Source organism: Drosophila elegans, unplaced genomic scaffold (assembly GCF_018152505.1).
Source record: "Drosophila elegans isolate 14027-0461.03 unplaced genomic scaffold, ASM1815250v1 contig_476, whole genome shotgun sequence".
NCBI classification, from domain to species: Eukaryota; Metazoa; Arthropoda; class Insecta; order Diptera; family Drosophilidae; genus Drosophila; species Drosophila elegans.
The window spans coordinates 3768579-3780546 of NW_024545863.1; the positions used below are offsets into that span (position 1 = coordinate 3768579).

The 11968-nt window shown below is 43.5% G+C and overlaps 1 protein-coding gene across 1 annotated transcript; it reads right to left on the minus strand.

The window, feature by feature from the left end:
* Positions 1 to 10705: 10705 nt before the first annotated feature.
* Positions 10706 to 11592, minus strand: LOC108148567. Its single transcript, XM_017275613.2, has one exon. The coding sequence runs from the start codon at positions 11408 to 11410 to the stop codon at positions 10853 to 10855; it is 558 nt and encodes a 185-aa protein (XP_017131102.1). The 5' UTR covers positions 11411 to 11592; the 3' UTR covers positions 10706 to 10852.
* Positions 11593 to 11968: the final 376 nt, after the last annotated feature.

An 11968-nucleotide genomic window follows, 5' to 3' on the forward strand; every position in this document is an offset into this window, starting at 1 on the left:
CCCTCCCCACCAGACTTCATCAGCTGTTGCCGGCAATTTCAGCGGAGAAAGATGACGGGAGAAATGGTGAAATGAGGAGAGAATGTTTGAGCCGAGTGCCAAGTGTCTGGCAAGTGTAAATCGGCTTTGTCGTCGCTTGTTGTGTATACAATGTAAACAGAAACTGAATAATACTGGTAACTCAAAAGTGAGAAAATCTATCTCTCGGATTTTCTGTTTCTCCCAGGATTTCTCCCAGCATCTACATTTCTCGGCTGGTATAAGAGAACCCTCTGTCCGAGACGCATGCGCAAATCTCAGAGAAACCTTTCACATCTACAGAGCGGATGTTTTGTTTATATTAAGCGAATTAATGTTAAATCTGCTTGTGACTGACTCTGCTTTTATGGGACATTTAAAAATTGATTATTTATGCATAGAATTTCCACAAAAATATTGAGAATTGACTGACCAACGTAAGCTATCAGCTCTAAATGTTAATTTACATGAGCAAATACAGTGTTCTCTCAATGCACACAACCAATGTTTCTTCCCCATAGGAGTTTATTTACTGGCATATTTTTTTTTATGATTGTTATTAATTTTTTAATCAAAATTAAAGGACATATGGCTTCAAAAATTGTATATAAACATATATTTGTAAAAAAAGATAATTTTACCTGAAGTAGACAGTGTTAAAAGTCTTGAAACTACTATTTTTAAACTTGATTTGGTTCCATTAATAACAAATATATAAAAAAAATATTCAAAATCCTGTTTTTCGAAATTTTAAAAATGATCCTGTTTAAATTGGGAGTCTGTGTTCCTTGCTTTTAATTTATTTACCTAAACTTTCTCGGAAAACTTTGCACTTTGGTCTTAATGAGGCATCTTAGGTTATTTTCAAAAGATTACCAAGGACAATCTGCTGTAGTTTTCAAAATCTAAATTTCACTTGCCAAGCTAAGAGGAAACAAAAACTGGAGTTGAAAACTTTTTGGCCAAACATCAAATTCACGCCGATTTTTGTCATTAGCGCAACAGCAAACTTTGAGAGCTAGCTCTCTAGTCTACCGGTTCCCTGTTGGCCAACTGGCAGGCACCCACTACCACCCACCCTTTGGGTCGAAAGCAGACCAACTGTCACTCGGGCAGGGGCGCCCTTTTTAATGGTCAAAAGTTTTATGTTTATTGTTTATGCGTTGAAGCAAGAATTTTCATGAACTTTTCATTGTTCCGGTTTGCTGGCAGAAAACTTTTAGCATACAATGCACTTTAATTTGGCTGCCTCCCAACAGCAGTTACAGATCCCCTTTACCTGCACCGAATTGAAGAGCCGCCGTGGAAACAATGGGACGGCAAATGTTGCAGCAAAAGTTTATGCGCCAGGCAAGAACTTGGCCAAATGACAGTAAAGTGGGGCCCAAGAAAATCGACTGTGGCGGCAAAACCTTCAATGCCATTGACTGCCCAGGCGTTTCATTTGCGCGTAATATTCGCAGGCCAACTTTGTTTTATTGGCCGTCCCGCGAGTGCAAATAAAAGTTCTAATGTATCCCTCAAATTTAGTTTGAGCAACTCCGCAGTCATTCTGCTTCAGTTAATTTTTTCCATTCACAGGCGAAACAATGAGATGTCCAGACCACTAGTTCCAGGGCATTTTTTTCCTCTGCCCGTCGTCATCTTGTTAACATTTATTCTCGCCTCTTTCGTTTCCCTGGGCACCTGCCTTTTGGACTTACAATGTAAAAGTTACTCCAACTTGTGTTCTCCGCTCGGCATTTTTTAGCTCCGGCAAAAGTTTGGTCACTTAAAGCAGTTTGTCAGTCCGTTTGCAGCGTTAACTTGGCCATTCTGCGGAGCTTGCATTCTGGCTGTGAAGAGGACTGCAGAGCACAGTTTACTTTCAAATTTTTCAATCATCACATTATACAGTGTGACAACAAAGTTTCTAAGGATGCTTGCCATACATTTTGCATTTTCCTCAAAACCGAAATGCCTTGTGACTTTCTAAGCATATTTGGCAGAAGTAGAATATACCAGTTGATGACATAATAAATTTCTCTAGCTGATGCACATATGCTGAATGCGAATGTTAGCAAATTGGTTATTGTGTGAAATATTTCTTACAGCCCGGCAAAAGTGAAGTGTAAATATGTCCCGAAGAGCTGCCATCGCTTTTGCTCATTGTTTTCGCTTTTGACCCTGTTTTTGTTGGTGTCAGTCACAGTCTGTGCAAAATGTCGCCCACAGGCCGATCGGCAAGCGAACAAATAATAAGGAAAGTATTTTCAAATAAAGTAAATATGTCTCCGAAACGGAAAACAAATCGAATTTCTTGCACAGAAGGTTGCCGCTGGGCACTCAGAAAAATGTAATGCCTATAAATGTCAAAGCAATATCACATTTTATGCATTTGAACGTATAAAATGCACTTGTGGAATTTAAATAATATTTTCTAAAAACATTTTTATTATAGGATCTCGTTTTTCTTGTGGGCTGACAATATTGGTGGGCATTTAATATATAGTTTTTAACAAACTTTTTGCATTTAAAGCAATTTTTTATTCTTTGAAATAAAATAACTAAAATGATTTGATTAAACAGTTAAAATAATAAATATTGGCAGGAAAATATTTAATTTAATGAATTCTTTCGAGTGTCAAAACTGAAGGCTCCAAGTCACGCTAAGGCGCCTAGAAAAAAGTGGCCACATTCTAGTCGAAAAATTGTGCTCGCCCTGTGGACACATGGGACCTGCCGGAGGAGGACCAAATTGTGACACAAAGTTATGACAATGATGAAATGGGAACGACGTCGCTGTCGCCGTCGCCGTCGCCCGTTGATGATGATGAGCCGCAGCGGCAACTGAAGCAAAAGGAGCGACGTCGCCGGAGTCGGAGTCCTGTCATGGACACGGATGCCAGCTGCCACCGGTGGGAGAGTAAGACATTTTCCACCCACCACCCACCACCCTCAGTTTTCGTACTTTTTCCCGCCGCAGGAATACAATTTCATTTGATGTGCATGTGTGTGTGATAAAATTTTCGCACATTTACATAAAAGAGATGTTGCAGACCCAGCAGGAGCTGTCATATGACCAAGGTAGATGCCCTGCCCCATATATACATATAGTACTTGTGCACATCTAAGTCACTAATGAAGCCCAGCTGAAAGAGTCCCAAATGAGGCTTCGTTTTCGGTGCAATCGTGTTAAGTTCATCAAAACTCGGATTACGGAGACATTTTCAGGGCATTGCCAGGCGATGACATTTTTCGACTTTCACCAACTTGACTCGCATTCAACTTGGAATTTGCATGCCAAATACCCAAGAACGATGCCAAGTCGTTCGTTCGCTCACATGTGACATTGCATGCCGCATTCCAACGGAAGGAGAAAAAAATATTACAAGGACCTCCAGGAGGAGAAAGAAAACGAAAACGAAAGCGAAAGCAACAAAACTTTACGAGTACCAAATACACTTAAAAAGTAATAAAATATTTTATTACGGCACACAAAACTACTGCTACGGACACACATGGCAACGCCAGAAATTGCTCCGGAAATATGCAAACACATTACTTTGGAGTGAGCTTGACAAACTTTCCTTTCGAAGGCGAAACCGTTTAAGTTAACCAGAACTCTTCTTGGGAAAATGAAATATTCATTATCCTCGGGCAGCAGCAGCAGCAGCAGTCATCACGCCCCCGGTTCGATGTCACGGATTTTGATTAAGCATCTAATGCCGTAATGCCGTAATGCCGTAATGCCGCATCCGCAATGTCCCATCAAGACACGAGCCACTAATCAATAATGCGCTCTCTACGCCACGAAGCTAATTCTGCGATTCAGCCAGTTAACCGCAGTGGCAGGACGACTTGACTCCCAGTCCTGTCTGTTTGCGCTGTGCGTGTCATCCTGCGAGTGGCAATCGAGACAAGGACCTGCAATCCCCCCCTCATTCTCCCCCTTTTTCCACATGCCGCCATCGCTGTTGACGCAGTTCATCAATCAAATCACTGGCTGTTAGTCAAGCAGTCATGTGATTTGATTGATTCGCGCTAAAAATCCCTAGTCAAACAACCGCCAGCTTCAGCTTCAGCTTCAGCACTCGCAGTGCGGCATTAATAATGCGGCTCGAAATGAGGGGTAAAATGTGGGGCAAAATGTGGGGTGGCAGAAAAGTGTGCAATGTTGCAACCGCCTCAGCTTGCATTTGGTTGCAAAAACGGCAGAAATCAATGGACCACACATAGCGACAGCTGCTTAAGCGCGCACAAGGCATACAATTCATTTGTCACTCGCACGGGTTATAAATTATTTACACAAGACATTGTCTCTGCCCCGAGCATCTTGGCCAATTTTAGCAACTGCTCCCCGGCCAACGGTTAGGACATAAAAAATTGTTACGTCAATGAAATTGCCCAATTTTATGTCCAATCAATAAATGGAGTAAGAGCGGAAGCGGGAGCAGTACGTGTTGGCTGCCTCAATTTATTTGGTATTCATGCAACATTAACATGGATTTTTATTAGTATCATGTTTTTGAGAAGGGTTGCGACCTGCTGCCCAACTAATAAAACTCCCGCCACTCACTGTGAAATATACGGCTCTCAACCCTTTTGGATAAACATTCAACAACCCTAGCCCAGAACCAAAAAGGGCTTAGCCATGGGCAGGGAAATTTTGTTATGCCTACGGCATCGAATTGGATCGCATCCAGACAGGTGATGGAAAATGGCTGGATTCGATTGCAAGGTTGCCCTTTGGCAGTCGGAGTCAGAGTCAGAATACGTGACTCCTGCCGACTGACATTTGCCTTTGCCTTTTGAATTTCCCATCCAAAATCCCCACAACTCCGGCTGTCTTAGCCGTGCGTGGCTGGGCAAACGAGAATCAATACCCGATTTGATTGACACTTTGAATTTAAAGCGTTAAATTAGCCAGGCTTCGGGGCAGAGAACGGCGGTCTTCGTGGGAGCCGACAGTTGTGGGAACCTGGCTGTACCTGTACTGAAGTTGCCCGCCCGGGCGACACTAAGCCGATTCCTTTCCTTTGACTGGAGCATCCGTAAACGTAACCGTCTTCCATTAATTCATTAAACAGCCCCGCAACTGAGAGACAAGCAGCCATGTAAGCGCCAAGAGCTACAGTGCACATTGTGTTTGATTAACACCTCAAAATTAACACCAAGAACATGAACAATTTAAGATGATGAGCCTCACTCTGATTCAAATTTGGCAAAGCGGAACAGGAACGCTATAATATAAGATATCAACTAACCAGTTTTAAAATACACATGTCTTTATGAATGGTTGTCTCTTGAATTAGCTCCGGATTATGAAAATAGACAGCTCGAAAGTTAAGATCAAATAAAAAATAAAATTTTATTTTAATTTTAAGTTTTTGATTTTGAGTTCTTGTTTTTAAGTTTTCGATCTTGAATTCGAGATTTTTAGTTTCAGTTTCCAAAATACTGCTTTCCTAAAATATCTCTATTTTAACTATATAAATTTGGATTTGAGGACACAATTTCGATTCAATTTTAGGACCACTTGGTTGTCAATTTCAATTCCTATTACAGCTTAATTAACTTTGTAAAAACATACTCATATAATAATAGGTTAAAGTACCTACGTATTAAAACAAAACTGCTATATTAGGCATCTTTATATCTTGAGTCACAGCTGGCAAAGAAGGCAGCTTGGTACCTACCTACCTATGAGCAGTGCTCATAAGCTATTTCCACTGTACCCTAGTTAATTCACACCCCAAAGTAGGCAACACGAAAACTGCTGCGAAGTCGCAACAACCAACAAGTGTCTGAACTTTCGCTGAGCGCCTTCCCTCCCCTTTGGCCTGGCTTCTTGGCTATAGCTGAGCAATGCTGACGACCCTTGCCCAGCGTAGAATGTCTCACGTTTCAGCCACTTTTCGACCATAATTACAGCCAAGAGCAATTTGAAAAACACTTGATGCTGGCAATTAAAAAGTTGAACAACATTTTTCTCCAGCAAACGGGGTCCACCTCACTTAGCTGCTGCTCCGGGCTGCAAGTGTAATTAATTAGTTTTCAATTTCACTCTGCTAAATATGCATAATTTATGTGCCGGTGAGTGTGAGGGATGGGGGATGGGGGATGGGGAATGGGGGTTGAGGGTTGAGTAGGAAATGGCCGGAAATGGAGGAGGAGTTAGTGGGCCCTAAGGGCGGCCACGTCATGGTCATAATAAAATTTACTAGCCATTACTTGCTCTGCCCTTCTTCAAGTGGCAATTCTCTCGTTTTCCTGTGCCATCTTCGTCCTGCCACTTTCCCTTCGTCCTGGCAATTTGTGTGGACCAATTACTTTGTTTGTTTGCCGTTCGCCGTGCGACAATTGCAAAGGACAACTGCGACTTTTGCCACTGCCACTGCCACGGTTGCAGTGCTGCGTTTCCTCTATTTCCGTTGCAAACATTTCCGTTTCGCATTGCAGCAAATTTATTGTTTCCTTGCGGCTTTCGTATGTGTTTGTGTGTGTGAGTAAGTTCTGGTGTCCTTTTTGCGTGTCTCCTTTTTAAGCACTCTTGCTAGCACACTTTTGTGCGCTTCTTGAGTTTGATGGAGCTCGGCACCTTCAAAGAAGGATCCCCACTCTAGACAACGACTTGAGCTCAATCAAACAGCAAAATGGCGACAGTGCGGAAGTGCCGTCACTACATCCGTGCCCACAAAAGGACCCACGCACAAACGTTGTTGGGCTCTTCCGGCCGGAAATACGCATTTAGTTGCATGTGAAATTGCTACATTTTTGTCAACAGGCAAATTTATATTTATTTCTACGCGTTTCTTATTCCTGGGTGAGGCGGAACCGAGACTTGGCGATGAAAAATTGAAATGTCGTTTCAAATAAATCATTTCGGCGGCCGACTGGCAGCGACTTGTTTGTTTCGGTACGCCGTTCCCCGTTCGCCTTTCGCCGGTTGCCGTCGCCAACTGTTTGTGCTTATTTCCGTTTCCGCTCTGGCCCCACGACCCTGTCTCGTAGCCATTTTTTTTTTTTTTGTTTGTTGCCCTCCTTGGGCCAGGGCTTACCTGGCCGGATATTTTCAGCGCCGTCATTGCAGCCGACATAATTAATTACCAGGGCGCGCGAGCTTTTCCCAGCGGCCTTCAGTGTGCCTCACCTGAGGCGGTGGCAACTTCGGCGTCGGCGTCGGCGGCATTGGAAAACAGGAAGCGACCTGTCCTTGCCCCCAGATTTGCTGACAGGCTGTGACAAGGAGGCTGGCAGCTGGCAGCTAGCAGCTACCAGCTAGCAACAATTATAATTGGATCGCTTTAATTATATGAATTTATGCGGGGCCAGTCTGTTATTGTGGCGGCTATATCCTGCCCCGGGTAATCTACTGCAATTTTGGCCAAGAGATTCACATCCAAATGGCCACGGAGAAAGTATCCTGTTTTGGCTTTTGTATCAAATTAGCATGCATGAATAATGGCATACAAGGCTTAAATTTCACATGCACAGGTGACCCCAAATGGAATACTTAATGAATTCAGTTTGCCGCATGACGGATTCTCTAGTTAATAATCCCCTGGATTCTTTCTCTCGATTTACCAAAACGTTTATCTTTAACTCACCTTAAATCTCAATTGACTCACAAGACGGATGGCTATTTTATCGTAAATTTGCTGCAGCTGCTGGGAACAACACTTTTCAATTAGAAGGTGCCACCAAAGTTGAATCGCCCATTATCGCAGTGCAATTCAATTAAACGCCGTTGGTTGGGTACTATCAGGACAAAGGATCCTGCGGAGAATGGGAATATTGCCAGCACATTTGACAGCATGAAATTGAGTGAGCTGCAGTTTCCGCACACACAAACACACACACAGTGCCTCCTTCGCCCTCGTAACATCTCATTTAGGGCCTTCCAATCGAAGGACGACGGATCTAGAACTCGATTTGTGCGCCGGAATATACTGAGTCGAACTGTACTGCAGCCTTCGGCTTGCAGCTCTCGCATGAGTTATCATTTCAGGCACATTGATTTATGCAGTCGCCGGGAAAGCAACCTGCATGGCTGCTGCTGAGATAAGAATTAATTGGCAAGTGCACTGTGCAAGTAAATTGCATGGCCGGGTATGGGTTTCGGGTTTGAGTTCGGGTTCTCGTGGGCAAACACACATAAAGCTGGTCCCTGGATTGCTGCCGCTTTTAATGCAAATGTGACAAATGTTTTACGGCTGGCTGCGTATGCATTGACTCTGGGCAAACACCTGTAAATGGATTGAAGCCACAGCAGGCAGTCAGGAGCGGTGCGGTGGCCTCCTGCACAGGGAATAGATCCATTTTACACTATGTTTCACTTTGAGATATGAATCACATTCTGTCTGACTTACCTGATGAGCCTTGGCACATAAAAACGTATTATTGTGAGGGGTCACTTACTCGCAATGTGGCTATTTTACACATTTAAGCTGGACACCTAAGAGTATAACATACATAGTTTGTATTTTTTATTTTTGAGACAGACACTTGTTAAACAACAAACACTATTTCCTTGGTAATAATTTCGCAAAGATTTAACCAAATATACAATTGCTTACTAGTAGCTTTACAATTGATTTCTCCATTATTTATTCCTTTTATTTTTATTTTTATTTTTATTTATTTTTAAATCCAAAAACATTGTACATTTTCATTGACAAAGATAATGATTAGATAGCAAAACATATATAAATCTAAATATAAGTATATAAGTTAAATGTTGCTTATGCTTAAATATAGCAGTTGAAATGTAGAAACCAACTAGAAAGGATTATTATAACCTAAAGATGACCCGACAATCCGCTCCTGTTGTGAACCACAGTATATCAGTGGCAACAGCAATTGCAACGGACCCCCCCTTTGTTTGCATCCTGGGCGGGCTTTAACCGTTGCTGGTGGCCTTGGTGCCAAATTTGCAGGACATGGCCAAATGTGTGGCTGCCTTTGCATTACATTTTTGCCCATATTTGGGATATGCATTGCCACAATAACCCCATGTGAGCGTCTGTGAGCTCTGTTAAATTTTCAGCAATGTGAGGACATAAATTGAAGGGCAGCCGAAAAGCATTTGCAGACGATCAATATTATTGCGCCTGCGGTGGGGCAATCAACGAAATGGAAAGTCTCTTAACAGGGCAAGTTCGGGGCGTCATGGGTCCCCGGAGAATTGGGCGGCACAAAGTGTGCCCTCTATTAGCCATCACCATGATGCTGGCGGTCTATTGATTTCCCAGCTGATTGGCCTGCCTTAAACTATATTTATTACTCACTTGTGGGGGTCCTCCCCCAAACGGCTGCACTTTAAGTCATTGACGAAGTATCTCCAAAGGATATTATCATCTGCTGGCAATCGCTTAATTACTTTGCTCCTGTCTGCGTCAGCAGGATGCGAGTCCTGCCGATTCCTGCGGGTCATCTTGGTCTCTGGTACGCAATAAATTAGAAGTCGCTTTCATTGATTTCTGCTGAGAACAGCAAATAAACATTTAATTAAATTGAAACTCTCCGACTGCCAGCCCCAGCGCAGGCTAAACACTTTTATACCAGTGGCAATTAAAATTGCGTATACGTGACGTTGTCTGCCCTCGCCCCATGCCTTTGATTAATGGCCAGGCGCAAAGCGAAGCGAAACAAAAGCAAAAATCGAAAAGAAATATGCAAATTGAAGATTTATTAAAGCCCGGACAGAAGGCGGTGTCGTGATCCTATCCAGGGCATTAACAGTTGACAGTAATTTCCTGCGCTCCTGGACGCGCTCAAAGCAAAATGCAATTTCCGATAGAGCAACGGCTCCATCTTTTTTTTATGCAACACCCAGCTGCATGTGTCATTATTCTTATGCCGTTGTACCTGGGCCATGCTTTATGGCGGCAGCGACACAAGGATTAAGCCTGTAAGCGAGGCTGAGGGAGGGCTGGCACCGGGCTACAGCGGCTGCCGTAAAAAATAACCCCACATGAGGGCATGACAAAGTAAAGGGGCACATCAAAGGCGGGGCTGCTGACCCCTAGAACTCCAGCTTTCAGCTCTCTGCTTTCAGCTTCCATCTTCCACCAGACGACAGACGGCATAAAGGAGAGTAATGGCAAAGGATAATGCGTGGCTTTGCGGGAGTGTGGGTACTAAAAGGATTTTCCCCGCGTGCCGCACACTAGGGCCCATCATTTAATATGCTCAAATGAGCAATAAATGAGCAATTGCAGTGAACAGCAATGCCAGCAGATGAGGCCTTATTTGCCATTCACTAATCCCATAAGTAGTACAAAACAATGAGCTGGGAGCTCAAGTATAAATTATATATAATGGCACAAAACAAAGCTTTGGCAACGTAGAAGCATGAACTCAACTGCTTTTGCCTGAATTATTAACAAGTTAAAAATTTGCTTTTGTAGGAATGATTGCTGTTTCCATTGTTTCGTGCATAGTATATTTCAACTATTGGGCTAATTTTATTTAAATAAAATTTGAAAGCCTTGCGAATTCAAAATAATTTGCAGGCTAAAGTTCAAGCTCAAAGTTCAAGCAATGGCTGTGTAACAAAACAAGAGAAATTCGCAAATATACATACTAATTTAGGTATTTTACGCAATAAATTCTTATTTTCAAATTAATTTTGTTATCAAGCTGTTGCCTTCTTATCACTGTTTTGAACAAGTCCACCAGACGAAGTACACCCACATCAGAAATAAATATATACTTTTTACTTTATTTACAGATAGAACTAGTGAGTCAAATGGCGCAGTATGTTTACCCAATAAGTTAAATAAGATTCGAGTTGGTGGTAAATAAGAGCAGCGGCCATCAAATGGTATTATTGAAAGCGGTTCTACATGGATCAATAGTAGGCCTCGCACTGCATCTGGCGGCGCCACTGTGACCAATCCGCACAGCCTGTCGCTTCCGAATTGGCCACGAACCCCTTGCCGGCGGCGCAGTTGAGCAGCAGAGGTGTGCCATTTGGCCCGGAGCACAGGTAGAATTGATTGGGATCCGGAGAGGCCCAGGGCGAGGCGAACTGGCCGTCAGCGTCACAGCCAGCTGTGGTGGTGGCCACCTGCTCCTCCGAGGGCCGGCAGGCTGGCCAGTGGGCGAAGGGCAGGCAGCCGAGGTGGCCGAGACCGCTGAAAAATCCCCGACCCGCAGGACACAGAAGCTGCAGCGGTTGCCCGCCATCCGAGCACACGTAGAATATGTTGGGGTCCGGATCTCCCCACATGTCCGTGGCGTGTCTGCATGTTGCATTCGTGGTCGTGTCAGCGGCAGCGGCAGCGGCAGCGGCAGCGAAGGGCTCCCCCTGCAGCAGCACCATCAGTGGCATCAGGACCAATATCCAGAGGGAAAACCTCCATTTATTTTTCATAAATAATTTCATCACGAACGGCAACAGGAGCATTTATTATGACACACAAAGTTCGCTCGCTCACTGTCCAATTGTCCGATTGTCTGATTGTCTGATTTTTCCTTATTGCAATTCGCCAGTAAATTCGGTTATTTTTGCACGCTCCTCATAGTTGGGTTCGTTAATAAATTTATGTGCTTTCTGTTGAAAAACTCGACTCGACTGATTGATGTCGTCGCCAGTGTCTTTCGTTTTTATACTCATGCTCATTGCATGACTTTCCATGTTCCCAGCCAACTCTGCCTTATCGCTGCTATTTTTACAGTCATTTTTCATCGGGCTTTTCGGGCATTTTTATTTTGGACCACAGTGACGTCGTCGTCGCAGCAGTTCGCTGATTAGATAAGCAGTCCGGTTTAAAGTTTTCAGCTCTCGGTTGATATGTCCCCAAACGAATAGCACGAGAGAGAAGATTTCAATCAGGAGCTGGGCAAAAGTTTCCTACCTTTATCGTTTGATTGCCGTTTGCAAGAATTTGCCTTTGCAAACATGCCTTCAATGATTCACATTGCCATTAAAATCACAGCCCAGTTAATTTGGACTACCGAATAG